At 43.0% G+C, this 21609-nt stretch overlaps 1 protein-coding gene across 1 annotated transcript in view; it reads right to left on the minus strand.

Annotated features, from left to right (window-relative positions):
- TPO (thyroid peroxidase) overlaps positions 1–20939 on the minus strand; it is a 73857-nt gene extending 52918 nt beyond the window's left edge. The window contains exons 1-2 of the mRNA XM_014577489.3: positions 20791–20939; positions 17332–17416 (exon numbers count right to left, since the gene is read on the minus strand). Of these exons, the coding sequence (XP_014432975.3) occupies positions 17332–17416; positions 20791–20902 (197 nt within the window). The 5' untranslated portion in view covers positions 20903–20939. The remainder of the gene's footprint in view (positions 1–17331; positions 17417–20790) is intronic.
- Positions 20940–21609: the final 670 nt, after the last annotated feature.

Below are 21609 nucleotides of genomic sequence, written 5' to 3' on the forward strand. Positions count from 1 at the left end.
AGATCATTTATGAATAAGTTGAAAAGGATTGGTCCCAGGACTGACCCTTGGGGTACACCACTAGTTACCCCTCTCCAATCTGAAAATTTACCATTTATTCCTTTTAACCAGTTCTCAATCCAAGAAAGGACCTTCCCTCTTATCCCATGGCCATGTAATTTACACAAGAGCCTTTGGTGAGGGACCTTGTCAAAGGCTTTCTGAAAATCCAAGTATACTATATCTACTGGATCACCCTTGTCCGCATGTTTGTTAACCCCTTCAAAGAACTCGAACAGATTAGTAAGACAGGATTTCCCTTTACAGAAGCCATGTTGACTTTTATCCAACAAATTATGTTCTTCTACATGCTTCACAATTTTATTCTTTACTATTGTTTCTACTAACTTGCCCGGTACTGAAGTTAGACTTACCGGTCTGTAATTGCCAGGATCGCCTCTAGATTCCTTTTTAAATATTGGTGTCACGTTGGCTACCTTCCAGTCATTAGGTATGGAAGCCGATTTAAAGGATAGGTTACAAACCACAGATAATAGCTCAGCAATTTCCCATTTGAGTTCTTTTAGAACCCTTGGATGAATGACACCCGGTCCCAGAGATTTGTTAACATTAAATTTTTCTATTTGTTCCAAAACCTCCTCTAATGACACTTCAATCCGGGACAGTTCCTCAAATTCATCACCCACAAAGGACGGTGCAGATTTGGGAATCTCCCCAACGTCCTCAGCCATGAAGACTGAAGCAAAGAAATCATTTAGTTTCTCTGCAATGGCTTTATCATCATTGATTGGTCCTTTTATAGCTCAATGATCTAGGGGACCCACAGGTTTTTTAGCAGGCATCCTGCTTCTAATGTACTTAAAAAACATTTTGTTATTTCTTTTTGAGTTTTTGGCTAGCTGTTCCTCAAAATCTTTTTTCGCTTTTCTTATTACATTTTTACACTTGATTTGACAGTGTTTATGTTCTCTTCTATTTATCTCACTAGGATTGGACTTCCACTTCTTAAAAGATACCTTTTTGTCCCTCACTGCTTCTTTAACATGGGGTTAAGCCACGGTGACTCTTTTTTAGGTCTCTTGCTAGGTTTTTAAATTTGGGGTATACATTTAAGTTGGGCCTCTATTATGGTGTCTTTAAAAAGTTTCCATGCAGCTTTCAGGTATTTGGCTCTAGTCTCTGTGCCTTTTAATTTCCGTTTAACTAACCTCCTCATTTTTGTGTAATTCCCCTTTTTGAAATTAAATGCCAGGGTGCTGGACTGCTGAGGTGTTCTTCCCACCACAGGAATGTTGAATGTTATTATATTATGGTCACTATTCCCAAGTGGTCCTGTAACGGTTATATCCTGGACCTGATCCTGCACTCTACTCAGGACTAAATCGAGAATTGCCTCTCTCCTTGTGGGTTCCTGCACCAGCTGCTCCAAGACGCAGTCATTTAAGCCATTGAGAAATTTTATCTCTGCTTCTCTTCCTGAGGTGACATGTATCCAGTCAATATGGGGGTAATTAAAATCCCCCATTATTATAGAGTTCTTTATTTTGGTAGCCTCTCTAATCTCCGTTAGCATTTCAATGTCAGTATCGCTGTCCTGGTCAGGTGGTCGGTAATATATCCCGACTGCTAATTTCTTATTATTGGAGCATGGAATTACTATCCATAGCGATTCTATTGAACATGTTGATTCACTTAATATTTTTATTTCATTTGATTCTACATTATCTTTCACATACAGTGCCACTCCGCCACCCAGCCAGCCTGCTCTATCCTTTCTATATATTTTATATCCCGGTATGATTGTGTCCCACAGATTTTCCTCATTCCACCAGGTTTCAGTGATGCCTATTATGTCAGTCTCCTCATTTAATACGAGGTACTCTAGTTCACCCATCTTATTAGTCAGACTCCTAGCATTTGTGTACAAGCACTTTAAAAATTTGCCACTGCTTATTTGTCTGCCCTTCCCTGATGCATTGGATTCCTTTGTATGCGGTTGTTTGTCTGCCCTGGCCTATGGTTCACCCTCTTCCCTCCTCTCTTTCTGACTACAGCTTAGAGAATCTCTATCAGTGGATTCTCCTCTAAGAGAAGTCTCCCTCCGATTTACGTGCATCTCCGCACCAATCGGCTTTCCCCCATCTCTTAGTTTAAAAACTGCTCTATGGCCCTTTTAATGTTTAGTGCCAGCAGTCTGGTTCCACCGTGGTTTAGGTGGAGCCCATCCTTCCTGTATAGGCTCCCCCTCTCCCAAAAGTGTCTCCAGTTCCTAATAAATCTAAACCCCTCTTCCCTACACCATCGTCTCATCCACGCATTGAGACTCTGAAGCTCTGCCTGCCTACCTGGCCCTGCGCGTGGAACTGGAAGCATTTCCAAGAATGCCACCATTGAGGTCCTGGATTTCAGTCTCTTTCCTAGCAGCCTAAATTTGGCCTCCAAGACATCTCTCCTACCCTTCCCTACGTCATTGGTACCTACATGTACCACGACCACCGGCTCCTCCCCAGCACTACACATAAGTCTATCTAGATGTCTCGAGAGATCCGCAACCTTCGCACCAGGCAGGCAAGTGACCATACGGTTCTCCCGGTCATCACAAACCCAACTATCTATGTTTCTAACGATCGAATCACCCACTACTAACACCTGCCTCCTCCTAACTGGCATTCCCTCCCCCTCAGAGGTATCCTCAGTGCGAGAGAATACCGCAACATCCTCTGGGAGGAGGGTCCCAACTACGGGATGGTTTCCCTCTGCTCCCATTGAATGCTCTGTACCCTTGAGAGTTTCATCCTCCTTAAGAGCACTAGGGCTCTCAGCCTGGAGGTGAGACTGTACTACAGTGTCCCAGAAAGTCTCATCAACGTAGCTCTCTACCTCCCTTAGCTCCTCCAGTTCAGCCACCCTGGCCTCCAAAACCCGAACTCGGTCTCTGAGGGTCAGGAGCTCCTTGCAACGGGTGCACACATATGCCACCCGCCCACAGGGCAGGTAATCATACATGTTACACTTGACACAATAAACAGGATAGCCCCCACTCTGCTGCTGGGCTTCTGCCTCCATTTTTCTAATGAATAAGTTTAAGTATAAACTGGAATTGTTTTTAAACCTCTAGGCTACGTCTACACTGGCACCTTTTTCCGGAAATGCTTAAAACGGAATAGTTTTTGTTATAAGTTTTTCCGGAAAAAGAGCGTCTACATTGGCCCCGGAGTTATTGTTGTAACGAAGCGCTTTTCCGGAAAAGCGCATCTACATTGGCGGCGCGATTTTCCGGAAAAGCAGAAGCCCGGAGCCATTTTGAAGAGGGCAAAGGCCACCAGACCTTTCTGGGGGCAGGGCCAGAGCGCCGTTCAGACACATGCTTAAGGGGGTCTCGCCGGGCAGCCGTTGGTCTCCTGCTCCCGTGCCTTTAGGCCTCTGCCAGAGACTGACACCCTTCACAGGGTCTGTGGTTGCCCTCTGACTTTTGGGGACACCACCCTTTGGCCCCCAACTGCTTTTGCCTGCAGGGTTTTTTTTCTGCCCTGCTCTGTCTGCTATGGAGCCACGGGTGGCCATGTGCCTGGTCGGGCCCCTGTTGGGGCTGTTCAGGTGGCTGCAGCTTGTGCTGCAGGCCGGTGCCATGCTGTTCATGGACCAGGAGGCAGAGATCGCCTTGGACTCCCTCACCAGAGAGGCCATGGCAACCGTGTGGCATCAGCACCTGACCGTAGACCGGCTCGTCTGGAGTTTGGAGAGCAGCACCGACTGGTGGGACCGGGTGGTCCTCAGACGATGGAACGACCACCAGTGGATCTGGAATTTCCGAATGAGAAAGCAGACCTTCCTGCAGCTGTGCACCTGGATCACCCCCGCTCTGCAGAGAGCCACCACCCAGCTGCGGGCACTCATCCCCGTGAAGAAGAAGGTCACCATCGCACTCTGGAAGCTGGCCACACCAGACAGCTACCGCTCGGTGGCCCAGCAGTTCGGGGTGGGAAGATCAACCGTCGGAGTGATCGTTGTGGAGGTAAGTCCCAGGGGGAGTGGAATGGGGGGAGGGTGCTGCACTCCAGGCCCAGGGACAGCCAAGACTCCCGGCTGAGTCATCCAGGGGTTTGGGCTGCCCCTCCCTTGCACAGGCCCGGTGGAGGGGGCATGTGGCGAGGGGGGCTCTGGGGTGTGTGTGTGTGTGTGTGTGTGTGTGTGTGTGTGTGTGAGAGAGGACAGAGGGAATCAAGGGGGGGGGCCCAAGGGAGCGCACACTCATCTCTGCCATATGTGATGTGTTCCCTTGTGTTTCTCTGCACCCTTCTGCAGGTCGTCCACGCCATCAACGACGTCCTGCTCCCGCGAATCATCCGCCTGTGTGACGTGGATGATATCATGGCCGGCTTTGCTGCCCTCAGATTCCCCAACTGCGGGGGAGCCCTGGACGCCACCCACATCCCCATCCAGGCCCTGGAGCATCGAGTGGGCCATTTCATGAACCGAAAGGGGTACTGCTCCATCGTTCTGCAGACCCTCGTGGACCACTGGGGCCGCTTTGTGGACATTTACAGGGGCTGGTCCAGCCGGGCACACGACGCCAGCATCCTCCGGAACTCTGGACTGTATCGCAGGTTGGAGGCAGGCACCTACTTCCCCCGGCGGGACTTGACTGTCGGAGATGTGCCCATGCCCATCTGCATCGTCGGGGACGTGGCCTACCCCCTGATGCCCTGGCTAATGCGGCCCTACACAGGGCAGCCAGACCAGAACTGGGCCCGGTTCAACGACCGCCTCAACCGGGCCCGAAACCCAGTGGAGCTGGCCTTTGGACATTTAAAGGCCCTCTTCCATTGCTTGCTCACCCATCTCGAGATGGGTGAGCAGAATGCAACGGAGGTCCTGGACGCGTGCTGCGTGCTCCACAACATTGTGGAGCGCAGTGGGGAGGCCTTCCTCCCTGCATGGATAGCAGCCGAGGCACAGACCTTGGAACAGCCTGACACAGCTGCCGTCCGCCAGGCGCGCCAGGATGCGGTGCGCATCAGAGAGGCCCTGGTGGACATGTTTGCCCAAGCCCCATAGTAGGGTCGCCTGGGTCTCCCCAGACTACTCCCGCCCGTCCCCTACCCTTCCCCAGCACCTCCCCTTACCTCCCTACCAATTGTAAAGCGCCGGGTCAAAGCACGTCGGCCGTCATCAAGTCTGTTTGTTGGGTGTGTCGGGCTTAGTTAGGGTTTTTCTTTTTAGCCTAGGTTAGGGTTTAGGCCACCATCGCCTGTCCCGAAGAACAGCCACGAGGATGCAAGGTTCGTGAAGAAGGCTGAAGTCAGAGTACCTGATTCCAGTCATCTTCCGTTGAGGGATCTCCTGGCTGTTCCTCTCCTGAGGCCCGGAAGGACCTAAGGATTGAGGTGGCCAGCAACACCACCAATCGTCCTCCCTGCGCCTAGACTATGTTTAATTATCTGTTGTGTGCATCTTGTAACCGTTCTTGCTAGTTTGTTATCTATGTAAATATAGTTTGTGGAAACTGAAAAGTGTCAGCATTTATTTCTGCACTACAAACCACTGACCACTTACGAAGGGCCCCCCAGTGATAGAGTACAGATTTCGTTCTCCACAGTTTGCCACCACGTTAAATTTAAGTGGCTACTTGGCATCTCATATCATTTCGTACACTACCTAGAGTTACACAATACCCAACACAGGAATGAACAGCAAAATAGAGAACTGTTTATTTACAAGGGGGGGGGGGGAGACCTTCAACTGGGACAGGAAGGGGGGGCAGTTACTGGGACGGGCGGCCCCTGCGAGCGCTCCTCCGGGGGCCAGCCTGCCCACACTGGGCAGACCGTGTCGGGGCAGGCTGCACGCGGAGGTGGCCAGGGGCAGGGGCAGGGGCAGGAGCAGGAACAGGAACAGGGGCAGGGGCAGGGGCAGGAGCTGGGATAGGAGGAGGGGCAGGAACAGGGGCAGGAGCTGGGATGGGAGGGGGCATGAGCTGTGCTACGGGAGGGATGGCGAGGGCCTGGGCTCTGCCCATGCCATAGTGAATCGCATGTACAATATGTGCCGTCAGCGTGTCCATTGTGGTGCGCATCCCTCGGCATTCGTCCAGGAAGGCAGCCCAGCCATCCTGCCGCCACTGCCGGTCCCCCTGCACCCGCTCCGCGATGGAGGCCTGGATTGCCTCCACGGCGTTGACGTGCCGGCGAAGCAGCTGGTCCCTCTGCCGGAGCCTGTGCCTCCGGGGTAGGCCTGCTAGGGGTGCCGCTGCTGCCGCAGTGGAGGGTCTGGTACTGGGTCCCGCTGCAGGGAAGAGAAGAAAGGATGGGTCAGTCAGGCAGGCCATCCACTGGCCCCACACCGCATGCCCTCCACCCCTGAGCCCAGGTGACCCCACAGTTGTGTGGCTTGGGCCCACTTGGTTTCCCTCCTGCCCCCGTGTTGTATGTTTGCAAGGACGACCGCCCCTGGAGTAGGGTCCCCCCTCCAGTACTGTAAGCACCGGTCTGTATCCTGGCCCCGTGGAGGGCGGGAGGGTGCATGTGCTGCGTTCACTTGTGGAACTCCCTGCCGGTGGAGACTGTGAAAAGCTTTGGGATAATCACTGGTGTTAGACAGGGAGCGAGATGCATCCCCACGCAGTGCCTGGGAGCACATCTGGCAGAGGCGGTCTGGGCTCTCAGATCCCCTCGCGTGGGATATCTCCTGGATGGAACCAGAAGGGTGACTGGGTGGGGGGATGTTCCATCCTTGCAGCAACAGTCAGGGGCCCTTCCCCCTCCCACTATCCCTCCCGCAAGCCTGGTAGCCCAGGGACATGTGTGGCCACAGTGGGGACTTCCCTCGGGGAGGCAGCCAAGGCACCGGGAGCAGGCGAGGGGCTCGGTGGGGGTCCACGGTCACAGGACCATGACGCTGCGGTGTACCCAATAGCAGCTGGCTGTGCCTCACAGCGAGGCATGGGACAGTGTGCCGTTCTCCATGCTGCACCCTTGGCGGAGCTGCGGGCTCTGGGCTGAGTCCCTGGGGCCCTGGCCGGTTCCAGCCAGCATCCACCCTTTCCCCTGGTCCTGCCGAATGTGTGTGAGCAGCACGGTCCCAGGCGTGCCCTGCAGCTGCCTGCCACGGCCACGTGCTGCTCGGTCACCAGGCTGCACGTGGTTGCATGTGCTGCTTGCTGCCTCATGCTATGCAGCGTGCAGCTCACGTGGCCTGAGTGACATGCTCTCCCCCTCCTGCCTCTGGGTACCTGGCCCCCCCCATCCTCCGCCCCCCGCCTGTTGGGAGTGCAAACTGCAAAGACTCACCAGTGGGTTCCTCCCCGGCCTCGGCCTCGGAGGAGCTGCTGGAGGGGGCCTGCTGGGCGGTGGCAACGCTGGCCTCCTCACCGCCAGACGCGCTGGTTCTGTCTTCTCCCTCCCCTGGCTCGGTGGGACGGTTGATGGGGGGGCGCTGGCAGATGTCCACAGGGACAGCTGGGGCGTCCGGGGCTGGCAGGCCCAGAAATGCATGGAGCCGGTCGTAATAGGGGCAGGCATCGGGTCCTGCCCCCCTTCCGTCGGTGGCCCGCACATACCCCAGCCGCAGCTCTTTGACTTTGGACAGCACCTGCTCGCAGTTGCGGCCGGGGTGTCCCTGCTGCGCCAGGTTCTGTGCCAGCCGCGTATAGAGGTCTGTATTGCGGTGGCGGGACTGCAGGTCGTGGAGACCCTCCTCCTCTTGCCAGAGGTCCAGGAGGGTCTCCAGCTCCCTGGGGGTCCAGGATGGGGCCCGGCATTTTCGGCCCCTGGGGGCTTCCTCCCTTGCGGGTGCAGGTGGTTCACCACCCGGAGCTGCCATGCTGGGCTCAGAGGTGGCTGTTGGGCAGCACAGCACTATGTGGCAGAGCTCAAGCTGCACACTCTCCGGCAGGCTCCTGCCACGGGCGCCCAACAGCCTCCGAGCTCTTTAAGAGCTTGGGTTACCAGGAAGTCCATGGCTCCTACGGGGTCTCGCGGCGTCCAAAGCGCTTTTTTCCGTGTCTTCTGCTTTTCCGGAAAAGCTGTCTACACTGGCCCTTTTCCGGAATAAGGACTTATGCCCAAGCGGGAACAGCGTAGGGTTTCCGGAATAGCAGCTGATTTTGTACAGTAGAGCGTCGTTGCTTTTCTGGAAATTCAAGGGGCCAGTGTAGACAGCTAGCAGCTTATTCCGGAAAAGCGGCTGATTTTCCGGAATAAGTGACCCAGTGTAGACACAGCTGGAGTATAGATTATTCTAAGAGTTATGTTTTAAAGAAGGTCAGAAGTCACTAGTGCCCTCCAAACTCCCTCTCCAAACTCTCCTGTTAGCTGTTCCTGGTCGCTGAGTCACAGGCTTATATAGCTCTGGTAGCCCCTCCCCCTGACTGAAGCTCAGCCAATTTACAGAGGCTTCTAGATTTCCTGATTTTTAAAAATGACCAATTTACCAAAAACAGCTATTTGACAAGTTCTAGTCTGAGCATGAAGTCAACATTCTCACTTCCCACTGTGTAATGCAGGGACACCACCACATGAGTAAAAAGAATTACATAAGTATAAAAACCAGTTGTACCAGAGAAAAAAATTCAGGCTTCACGTGTGTAGATGTGAACATAGTTGACTAAATACTAAAGTGTAAGAGGTATATGGAAAGCCAGCAACTCACACAGGTTATACTTCTTTTTCTAATTCTCAAATATCAGTTTCCAATAACCTTAATCTTCTTATAAGGTAATATTTAGGTACAGATGGACAAATTTTTTAAAAAAAAAATTCTCATCTGTATTGCCTATATTCCTTCAACTTTAGATATTGTATCTTCCTTTTGCTTTGAACTAATATTTATTGAAAGCAGTGTTCAGAAATTCCAAACCTGCTTTTTAAGCCTGAGTTACCTTGACATACCTCAAGAGATATACCAGATCAGTGAAGTTTTACAGAATATTAAATTAAACTCATTTTACTTTTGGACAACCTCATTAGGACTTGAGTGTCAGTGAATAACCTGTAATATTTAGTGATCTTCCACAACAGTAGTTTCCTAATTGGGTCATAGAAATTGATTTTCCAGTTCCCAGCATATACAGATGGTCCCTTTTGTTCACTCATCGGGGTATAGAGAGGTACCAGCAGCAGACAGCATCTGAAGTGGTGGTACTTGGTATAGGCTTTGAAAAGGAGTTATTTTCCCACTTGGTTAGAACTATGAAACTGGTATAGCTTCGGTGCAGCACATAGGAGTATTTATTTCTGACCAAGGACTCTGAGCAATCTTTAATGTGTCATTAAAACTCAAATACTTCCAGAGTGGTCATTTGTCTTTTTTTTCCATAGATAAAATTTACTCTGCTTCCTTGAGATATAGCTTCAGCTTGAAAGGCCTAGTTTTAGTCATTTCTATCTCTAATTTCAGTAGAAATAGGCCAGCCTCAAAATTTTCAGCATTTAAGTTCAGTTTAGATAAGCATGATGGAGTTTAGGGCTCGTCTAAAGTTTTTCCAAGCTAAACATCTGGGCTGAATCTAGATTGGCATGATTTTCCGGAAATGCTTTTAACGGAAAAGTTTTCCGTTAAAAGCATTTTCAGTACAGAGCATCTAGATTGGCACGGATGCTTTTCCGCAAAAGCACTTTTTGCGGAAAAGCGTTTGTGCCAATCTAGACGTGCTTTTCCAGAAAAAAGCCCTGATCGCCATTTTCGCGATCGGGGCTTTTTTTCGGAAAACAACTCTCTGCTGTCTACACTGGCCCTTTTGCGCAAAAGTTTTGCGCAAAAGGGACTTTTGCCTGAACGGAAGCAGAATAGCATTTCTGCAAGAAGCATTGATTTCTTACAGTAGGAAGTCAGTGCTTTTGCAGAAATTCAAGCGGCCAGTGTAGACAGCTGGCAAGTTTTTCCAGAAAAGCGGCTGATTTTCTGGAAAAACTGGCCAGTCTAGACACAGCTCTGGAGTTTATAGCAAATGGGTCTGGAAATCTCATGGGAAGAAGATTTCTGACAGGGCTACTTTAAGGTCTCTTTGGCCATTACACCTAATCATTAGTTTCTCTTTACACCAAAAATACTATTTGGCTTAACTTTTGAACATGTCGTTGTATTCACTAATTAAATGGAAACCACACATGCTTCTTTTTTGATTATTCTGATGCAAACTTATTGATGATTATCTCTGAAACCCAATTTATTGATAAGATTACTTTCAATGGCAAATACAGTAAAATAATTGGCTACATCTACACTATGGCTTTTGCCAGAAGAGGCAATGCAAATGAAGCACAGATGAACATTTTCTCACATTTCATTTGCATAATCTCTTCCGGTCCGTTTTTGCGCAAGAGGTTTTTGAGCAAAAACAAGCAGTTTGAAGATTTACTTTTTGCACAAAACCCACTTTTTGCGCAAGATCCTTATGCCTCTCCACGAAAGAGCATTTCCACGCTACTAAAGCACATCAAAAAAGCAATCTGCTTTTTCAAAAGATAGTGTCTAATCAGTGTGGACCCTATCTTGCATTTAAACTTTGATTACTATGGATGGAGTGGCCGCCAGGGCACCTGTGCTTTTTCTTCTTTCCTCTTCTTTCGAAAGAACTCCCTCTTCCCCATCCAAACATGCCTTTTTCTGAAAGAGCTCTTTTAGAAAAAGGCTTATTCCTCATAGAAAAAGGATTACCAATGCTGAAAACCCCCCTCTGTTCTTTCACTTTTCTTTTGAGAGAACGCAATTTCAGTGTGGACATAATTGAAGTTTTTTGGAAAAACTGCCATTTTTTTCCAAAAAAAACTCTGAAGTGAAGACATATCCTCAGATACCATGCCACTCTGAAGAGTTCTTTGGGCTTGAGCAGAGCTAGCTTTTGCTGACTTTGGGTGGTCCTTTAGTTAAACGTCACAATTCCCTTCCCTTCACTATGGAAGCATACTTGTCTCATGAAAGGGAATAGTATCAATGTCCCTGAAAGTGGATTGGGAATGCTCTAATTAAAGACATGGTGTGTTCCACAACTTGTATTTCTAATGTTTCAGTTAGGTCCAGAGGAACTTCATGGTTTCCCTTTGCAGGCCATAGTGTACATTAATTACACTATAATCTGTGTACATTAATTACTCTTTAAATCTACATTGCAGTGTGTATTAGAGTAAGCTAATCAAATACATGTGTATATTTTAGAAAAATAAATTTAAAATAAAATTATGTTTTGTGACTGACTTTGTATTTTCACTGGGTATGTAATACATTCTAGTGGTTAATGTTTGGATTTGAGAGCCTGGATTTTGGCGTTCTAGGCTTGGTTATGCCAATGTCCTATTTAAGAGAAAAACACTAAAACTAACTACACTTCAGTTTATACTATCTGTAAATTGAGGGCAATAAGGTGCATATCCAAATAGCTGAAAGCATTTGAAATCATTAAGTCATCAAGCACCACAAAAATCTGTGTTTTAGGTAAGCCTTATTGCCCTCAATATATATTTGTATATATTTTTCATATATACATAAGTGACAAATATCATTATTATTGCAAGAAATGCACATTCAAAGCCAGATGACTTAAAGGTAAGGAACTCCAAGAATCCTTTATGATATGCAGCCAGAAATTATTGCTGAATTATACTCTAGTTAGGTTTACATGTTGACTAGAGAACACCATATTTTGGTCAAAGTGCAGAGACCCTTAGATCACTAACCTGTATTGTCTTTGTTTAGAACCAAAGTGACCTCAATTGCTTTTTTTTTAATTATGATCATGACAGATACTGACAATAGCTGCTGCCTTAAAGAACTGACAATATAAGTGCATGGTGGGACACAACAGTTGGGTACAACCAACAGGCATGTGGAGCACTAAATACTAATGAGACAATTATAAACTGCAATACAAAGAGTGGGAGTTTTATCAGGCCCTAAAAACTATTGAAATCTGTAGGAAGTTCATTGATCAGGATATTCATGTGAATGAGGACAGATACAAGGAAGATTTAAGCCGCAGGCCACAAATACAGGTTGAACCTCTCTGGTCTGGCACCCTAAGGATCTGACCAGTGCTGAATCAGAGAATTTGCATTACAAACACTTCCATTGCTTGCTGTGCTCTTAGAAATCATTTAAGGGCAAATTAGAGCTTAATTACAGCACAGACTGTGCTGAGAGGCAGGACTGGTGGTTGTAAACAAATGTTATGGGAGAATGGGAAACTTGGCCACGCTCATGATAAATGGACATCAGGCTAACTGAAATCATGCCAGACCATGGATGTGGCCAGATTAGAGAGGTTCAACCACCAGCAGCATTATAGATAACTGTAGTCAGTGGTGCTATTCAGTAGTTACAACATTTGTAAGTATAAGGGAAGGATCTAAAATCATACAAAAGTGCAAGTGGTGATTTTAAATACCTACCTGAGGAAATACAGTTGTCCATTATTATCACAGTACAAGTTCAAGTTGAAGTAATAAATAAAATCTGGTTTTGTTCACTCAGTGAACTTGCAGTTTAGAAACCTAATTTATGAATTCAACAAACATAATCATGTACATGGAGTTTCCCACTCCCAAAGTTTCCCACTCCCAAACTGAACAGGAAACTACCTTTCATTCTATAAATGATTTTCATTCTTAAGAGTTGAACTTATTTGTATTGTATTGTGGCCTTCAGTTATTTATGAGCTACAATGAGATGATTTGAGTGTTTGCAGTACTGTGAACTCGATAATTTCCAGAAGTTCAAATATGCAGGAAGATTCATTTCTCAAAGTTTTTAGGCTTTGTGCTCACTAAAGTTTTAATTGAAGGACACCATATGTTTTACATATAAAGAAAATAGTTTTAGTTATTAAATTACACATACCTTTAAATTACTTAAAAATACAGAAATGTTTAAAGATAGTGTCATCAGCCTATCCAAACAGACCAACAGACCCTCAGTTCAATACTCTGCCTGACAAAGGCTAGGGTCTGATGTTTAAGAGAAAGATATAGGAAACATCCCAGGGCCAAATTAAATCAATAACAAATCTTCTATTTTAACTTTCATGGGACTCATTACTGAATTGGCCTCTAATGCACCAAATTATGCAATACATAAGATAAGGCATATTGCTTATGTAATTCAAATAATAATTATTCTATGCCCTGAACCATGACAATTCACAGCCCTGCTATTTTATACTTGTTAATATAATGACAAATACTATTATAAGGCTGGCAGGTACTGAGCAGTCTGACTCTGAAATAGCAAAGCACTTAAGCATGGGCTTAGAGGTGATAGCTTGAGACTCAGCAGCTTACATGATCATGCCCGACATGTAAAATGCCTACTAAATTTTTACTCTAAGCTATTTTCACCAATAACACCTGGCCTTAGAAGGTTCTGTGGGTCAACTAAATATTCATTTAATCTGATACAATTTGTCATCTGATTTTCAATCACTATGTTCTTCATATAATGGTGCAGAAAATAGGACCTACTAATTGTTTTTTCCCACTATGATTCATTATTAAAATTCCCTAAAAAAATCTCTATTAAGAAAACCATTGAACAATGAACTAAGACTATTGGAACACTTTATATTTTGTATATTTATTACTTTGTAAACATTTTGAAGGAATTTAAACAGCATGGTGCTGTATTTGAAGTGAGCTGGATTTCAATGTTGTTTGTAATGGATTGCAACAACTGGCAGTACTAATAATACTTGACATTTATCATCTGTAAGGCACTACACAAATGTTAATCAAGTAACCTTCAGAACATCCCTGTGAGGGTGGTAAATATTATCAGCTCCATTTTATACATGAAGAAATTGAGACATCAATACGTTAAGCTCAGTGTTTTCAAATGTGGTAACATAGCTGTAGGCCACAAAATCCATATTTAGGCAACTGCATACAAATGACCTCCTATTATATTTAATCTACTCAAAGAGCTGCAAGAAGCTTTCCAGGGATCTAAGAAGCTCAAGTCACTATCACCAGATAAATCCTGTTCACAGAATGACCTCAGAGATATCTACACATAAAATCATTAGAAGGTATGAGAAAGAAACAAATTTTGGGTAATACAAACATTTAGATATGTAGAGCTATTTGTCCACTGTCCTTCCTGTCAAAGGTAGGGGCTCAGGCAGAGACAAGTGAATCCTGGAGGTGAATGCCTGGCTGCAAAGACGATGTCACTAGGAGGGCTTTGGTTTCCTTGACCAGGGAATGCTGTTCCAGGAAGGACTGCTAAGCAGGGAGGGAGTTCACCTTTTGAGGAAGGAGAATACCGTATTTGGAGGCAGACTGGCTATCTAGTGAGCAGGGATTTATACTAGGTTCAACAGGGGCAGGTGACTGAAGCTCACAGGTAAGTGAAGAACTTGGAGACATGGGAGATGGGTCAGAAATGGGAGGGAGCATGGACTATAATAGCAGAGAAAAAGGAGGGACAAGGCAGAACTGGGAGGCCAGGTGAAATCAGTATCTTAAATTCCTATATACAAATGCAAGAAGCATGGGTAATAAGCAGGAAGAACTGGAAGTGCTAATAAAAAACCACAACTATGACATTGTTGGTATCACAGAGACTTAGTGAGATAAGACATATGATTAGAATATTGGTATAGAAGGGTACAGCTTACTCAGGAAGGATAGGTGGGGGAAAAAAAGGGAGAGGTGTTGCTGTAAATATTAAAAATGTACACACTTGGACTGAGGTGGAGACGGACGTGGGAACCAGATGTGTTGAGAGTCTCTGGATTAGGTTAAAAGGGGTAAAAAACAAGAGTGATGTCATACTAGGGGTCTACTACAGACCACCTACCCAAGTAGAAGAGGTAGATAAGGCTTTTTTTAAACAACTAAAAAAATCATCCAAAGTGCAGGATCTGGTGGTGCTGGGAAACTTCAACTATCAAGAAATATGTTCGGAAAATAACACAGCGGTGCACAGACTATCCAATAAGTTCTTGGACTGCATTGAAGACAACTTTTTATTTCAGAGGGTTGAAAAAGCTACTAGGGGGAAAGCTATTCTAGATTTGACCTTAACAAATAGGGAGGAGCTGGTTGAGAATTTGAAAGTGGAAGGCAGCTTGGGTGAAAGTGATCATGAAATCATAGAGTTCATGATTCTAGGGAATGGTAGAAGGGAGAATAGAAAAATAGAGACAATGGATTTCAGGAAGGCAGATTTTGGTAAGCTCAGACAGCTGGTAGGTAAGATCCCATGGGAAGCAAGACTAAGGGGGAAAACAACTGAAGAGAGTTGGCAATTTTTCAAAGGGACATTATTAAGGGCGAAAAACCAAGCTATTATGCTGCATAGGAAAGAGAGAAAGTATGGAAAAAGACCACCTTGGCTTAACCAGGAGATCTTGCATGGTCTAAAAATAAAAAAGGAGTCATACAAAAAGTGGAAACTAGGACAAATTACAAAGGATGAATATAAGCAAACTATACAAGTATGCAAGAGCAAGATTAGAAAGGCAAAGGCACAAAACGAGCTCAAACTAGCTACAGACATAAAGGGTAACAAGAAGACTTTCTATAAATATATTAGAAGCAAGAGGAAGACCAAGGACATGGTAGGCCCATTACTCAGTGGGAGGGAGAAACAGTCACTGGACATTTGGAAATAGCAGAGGTGCTTAATGACTTCTTTGTTTTGGTCTTCATCAAGAAGTCTGATGATGAAGGAATGCCTAATACAGTGAATACTAGTGGGAATGGGGTAGGTTTAGAAGATAAACTAAAAAAAAAACAAGTTAAAAATCACTTGGAAAAGTTAGATGTCTGCAAGTTACCAGGGCCTGATGTAATGTTTCCTAGAATACTCAAAGAGCTGATAAAGGAGGTTTCTGAGCCTTTAGCTATCATCTTTGAAAAATCATGGAGAGATTCCAGACAACTGGAAAAGGGCAAATATTGTGCCCATCTATAAAAAGAGAAATAAGAACAACCCAGGAAACTATCGATGAGTCAGTTTAACTTCTGTGCCAGGAAAGATAATGGAGAAAGTAATTAAGAAATTCATCTGCAAACACCTAGAAAATAATACGGTGATATGTAACAGCCAGCATGAATTTTTAAAGAACACATCATGTCAGACCAATCTGATAGCTTTCTCTGATAGGGTAACGAGTCTTGTGGATAAGGGAGAAGCAATGGACACGGTATACCTAGACTTTAGTAAGGAATTTGATATGGTCTTGCATGATCTTATCAATAAATTAGGCAATTAAAACTTAGATGGGGCTACTATAAGGTGGGTGCATAACTGACTGGATAACCGTTCTCAGAGAGTAGTTATTAATGGTTCACAATCCTGCTGGAAGGGCATAACAAGTGGTTTTCCATAAGGGTCTGTTTTGGGACCAGTTCAGTTCAATATCTTCATCAACGATATAGATATTGGTATAGAGAGTACGTTTATTATGTTTGCAGATGATGCCAAGCTGAGAGGTGTTGCAACTGCTTTGGAGGACAGGGTCATAATTCAAAATGATCTGGACTAACTGGAGAAATGGTCTGAGGTAAATAGGATGAAGTTTAATAAGGACAAATGCTAAGTACTCCACTTAGGAAGGAACAATCTGTTTCACACATACAGACTGAGAAGCGACTGTCTATGAAGGAATACTGTAGAAAGGAATCTATGGGTCATAGTGGACCACAAGCTAAATACGAGTCAACAGTGTGACACTGTTGCACAAAAAGCAAACATGATTCTGGGATGCATTAACAGGAGTGTTGTGAGCAAGACACAAGTCATTCTTCTGCTCTACTCTCTGCTGATCAGGTCTCAGTTGAAGTATTGTGTCCAGTTCTGGGCACCATATTTCAAGAAAGATGTGGAGAAACTAGAGAAGGTCCAGAAAAGAGGAACAAGAATGATTAAAGGTCCAGAGAACATATCCTATGAAGGAAGACTGAAAGAATTCGGCTTGTTTAGTTTGGAAAGGAGAAGACTGAGAGAGAGCATTTTTCAGGTATCTAAAAGGGTGTCACAAGGAGAATGGAGAAAAATTGTTCTCCTTAGCCTCTGAGGATAGGAGAAGAAGCAATGGGCTTAAACTGCAGCAAGGGAGGTTTAGGTTGGACATTTGGAAAAACTTCCTGTCAGGGTAGTTAAATACTGGAATAAATTGCCTAGGGAGGTTGTGGAATCTCCATCTCTGGAGATATTTAAGAGCAGGTTAGACAGACATCTAATAGGGATGGTCCAGATGGTACTGTGTCCTGCCATGAGTGCAGGGGACTGGAATCCATGACCTCTCAAGGTCCTTTCCAGTTCTAGTGTTCTATGATTCTATGCTCCCTTAAAGAGATATCCTTATGGAAAAACAGACACACAGACGATTTTTACCTTTTCAGAAAATGATACGTAGGATCATCTGCCATGTTAGCCAATTCTTGGATAGCACTGTTAATATTGGTATCTTCGATTTCTCCTACACATTAAACAATTAAAAGTTAAATTGGTGGCAATAGTTATCCACAGATATCATTGATATATTTATTGATATACTTTCCTTCATAAAATCCACTTGATATTGATATAAGGCTGTCCATAATTTTTCCATTGAAAGGATTTCCCATATTTTCTCATGTGACTAATGTTGAAGGAGTTATTCTTTTCCAGAAAAAGGAGCTATCACCACAAATAGCTGTCTAGTAGTAATTACGTTATAAACGGATCCTTCTCTGAGTCAATAACTTCCTTTTGGGCTGTAACTTAATAGAACCAACTTGGGATTATGGGTATCTTAATCTTAGTTATCTTGAAAATTCTGTTTATTTTCCTCCAAAATATTATTTCAGGGCAGTCCCGCCATACATATTCAAAGATCCCTGTTCCTCAATGTTCTCTTCTGCATGTGAATCCCTTTTTATATATTTGTATAGTTTAAATGGACTGTGGTAACACTGATAAAGTGGTTTGTAATAATACTAGTTACACAACTGACAAGGTTGCAGCCTTCTTCCAAATATTTTAAAACTTGTTTCAACCAAGAGCTAGATATTTTTCTCATTTTTGCAAAGGGATAGCTGTTTTTAGAATTTTTTTTCTATTTTTTTTTATAAAGGTCAAATCTCTGATGTTGGTTATATCATGCATAGATCAGAATCTTTGACGTGACTTTCCTATAATTACCGTATCTATGATTGCTCATGGTCTCCTAAAAATTGGGCTTCTTGAATGGGATTTGATATACTGTATTATTTTAGTTGCCAATAAACCAGAACTGGCACATTAATATTATCCATAAGTAAATGGCATTAATTTTCATTATTTTATATAATGGTAAATTGTTGTACACTGTTTTCCTCACATGCATTTTATATTAGATGAATCCATTTAAAATTCTGGATTGTCTCTGATGAGCTCGTGACAATGGGAAAGGGATAATCACATTTTATATCCTGAGGGTATGTCTACACTAAGAAATTATTTTAAAATAACTTATTTTTTAACAATAATTCCTGAAATAATTATTTCAAAATAAGCTTATTCCCCAACAAAAGCAGGTGTTATTATTTTGAAATAACCAGTCCCTTATTTTTAAATAATGGGTTTGGTAATGTGGATATTCTACTTGTTATTTTGAGATAAGAGGAGTTATTTCGAAATAACTCCCCAGTGTAGACCAGGGCAAAGTGTCCTTGTGAAAGGATGATGTGATATTGAATATTCCCTACATTATCTTCTGCACTAATCTAAATATTCTACAGGTAGGTTAAAATAACAAGAAAAGTATGCTAAATATATGTTTGAAACCCTGTTGTTAAATTTATACTCTTGTTTATTGAGAATCCATGGTATCAGTGTGCTAGTGATATTAATTGAATGAGCCAGTAATAGTTTAGTAAATTTGGTACTGCCAATACCCCATCTGCAGTGGTCCATAAAGGGAGTTCTTACTTACTCATGGGAACTTTTTGTCCCATACAAATTTAATAATTCTTGTCTGGGTTTGCTCTGGAGTTCTTTTTGGTACATACGTTTGCAGGGCCTAGAATAGGAAATTAAGCTTTGGCAATTATTTAATTTTATTTAAGCTATACAACCAATCCAAGCCAAATGTAATTTTTTTCCAATTCAACAAAACAATTTTGAAATGTTCTGAGAAAAAATAATTTTGCAGTTAAGAAAAATATTAATTCTTAAGTATATTTGTTTGGAACATACAAACTTCAATTTACCTTACAGCTTTTTAATTACAGTTTATTTCAGCCTTATACTGAATATTTCAGATATAGTATAATTAATTTTCTGGTCTGATATATCACAGAATTGATTTTTTTTTCAGAATGGAAGTCGTTGATTGTACTGAATTGGTATCATAAGTATCATAACATTTGCAAATAGTGCAATTGTATGTTCTGTTTCATTAATTGTATGTGTTGTTATGCTATTCTTCTTTGGTTTTTAGTGTCAGGTGTTCAATAAACTGGGAACACAAAGGGGGAAGGAATAACTTTGGCTCCTCTTTGCAGTTGAAATTCTGTGGCACATACCCTGTTAATTTTTTATGTTAGCGGATGGAAAGCTGTAAAATATCCAAGTCTTCATAATGCCTCCAAAATCCATCTCTGATACTAGTGTTTTGAGAAAATGCCATTCTAGGTTATCAAAAATGTTAGGGGCTAAGGATAGAGAAGCCTTTTTTCCCCTCTGCATATTGTGAACTACCCCCATGAGTGATCTATTGCTAACACTCAAATGTCTACTTTGTATGAAACAAGTTTGATAAATGTATATCAACAGAGGAAGGACAGCTCTTCATGAATTCTAGCAATAGTATCTGAAAATATTTTAATGACTACATAAAAGTAAGATTGAATTTTCAAGCCACACATCAGCGTGTCTTTTTGTGGCTTTGGTACAACTATTTTCAATCATTTTATGGGTGTTTTCCACCAAAATACTGTCCCTGCCTCATTTTCTTGAACATTGTTAATCACATAGCCCCAAAAAAGATTCTGTTCTGAAACACATGATGTAACTGAATTTCTGTCTGTCACTTTTTAGTGGTTTTAATTTCCATACAATGTTTTGCCATAAATAGCTGCTTTTCGGCAGTGCTAACATTGTTAAGCTATAATGGATGAACTACCCAACTGTTTTATTAATCAGTTCCAGGCCAAGACATTCTGAACAATTCATATAATGTCATCAGACTGAAAGTCCATATAACAATTTGGCAAACTTTTTTGAAAAAATGTTTATCTATTACTTTGAATTACAAAACTTTGTAAGATTGCTCTCATCACAATCTTACAGAATAAGATATAAAATAATAGAATACAGATATAAAAAACACCTAGTCTCCACTATGGCAGAAGTGTTCTTCATACTATATTATTGAGATCTTGGTTTCTCCACCCATGGAGAAACCTTACTGGCTCAGAATTCACTTAAAATTCTCTGTAAATTCTGAAGTTCATAGTAATTCAGTCTAAATTTACTGATTGTGATTCTAGGAAAGAAGACAGAGCTAAGCATGTAAATACTATATGTGATTTGTGAATGCAACTAAGAAAATACAACCAATCATTTCTAATCACAAGATATATGAATCAGACGCATCCATCACAGGTGCAAAAAGTATTCCCTGTGGTGAATTTGCAAATCCATAACTTCATTTTTTTAAAAGGAAAATAACGGTGGGAAAATGTTTATTGATGTCAAAATAGTTTCTTTGCTTCATATAAAAAGTATTATAAGCTAACCTACCAAGCGCTGCCTGTATGTTTTCAGTTTCACCAACAGTACAAACAAAGGCTGAGAAAGGAAATAAAGAACATTTTATTTGTTTCTTACCAAAGAAGACATCTTTGCGTTTCTGAAGAAAAGCAAAGAAAAGAGCCGTGCAGGCCATTGTTATGGAAATTCCCAAGACAATGAACACTCTCATCTGAAAGAATAAAAACATTATGGTGCATGAAAAAAGGAGATCACAACTCTTAGAAGAAATATTCAGAACACTGGATAGATAATTTCCTTTGCCCAGTAATGTCTGATCTCTTTTCATTAAATATGTTGTCACACATTTGGATATTACTTCAAAGTTTTGACAAAACTTGTTTCATTAATTTATTCACTTTTTCTTTCATAGTGTCACTGAAAACCTCCTGGGAAACTTCTAGTAAAATGAAATGCATACCCCTGTTTGACAGTACAATATGATATTGTAACAGTATCCACATTTAACCCAGAAATCGGATGACCTAGGGGTAATAGAATAAAAATTTAATATTTTACACCCATTTCTACTTCTCACACCAATAACACAGTTTCCCGAGATTGTAATTTTGCTGTCCTTGTTATTCCACTCTAGGTCACGAATCAGGTTCTTACAGAAATCATGTCTATCTGATCTTTCTATAGAGTTAAGTGTCATCCTGGTATCGGAAGTTCATATAGCAAAGGGGACTAAATTCTCTACTGATTTTGCGGAAATGCAAATTCATTTACACTACACTAGTGGTGTCATTTTTCAAATATTGTGGAATGACCTGAGTTGAAAAGTTGAAAGGCTTTAAAAACATAAGTTCTATATTTTATAAACCTAAAATCATAAACAAATCAGATGTGAAAAATCAGGGAAATAATATTACTCATATAAACCTGACATCCACC

This window comes from Pelodiscus sinensis, chromosome 3, assembly GCF_049634645.1.
Source record: "Pelodiscus sinensis isolate JC-2024 chromosome 3, ASM4963464v1, whole genome shotgun sequence".
NCBI classification, from domain to species: domain Eukaryota; kingdom Metazoa; phylum Chordata; order Testudines; family Trionychidae; genus Pelodiscus; species Pelodiscus sinensis.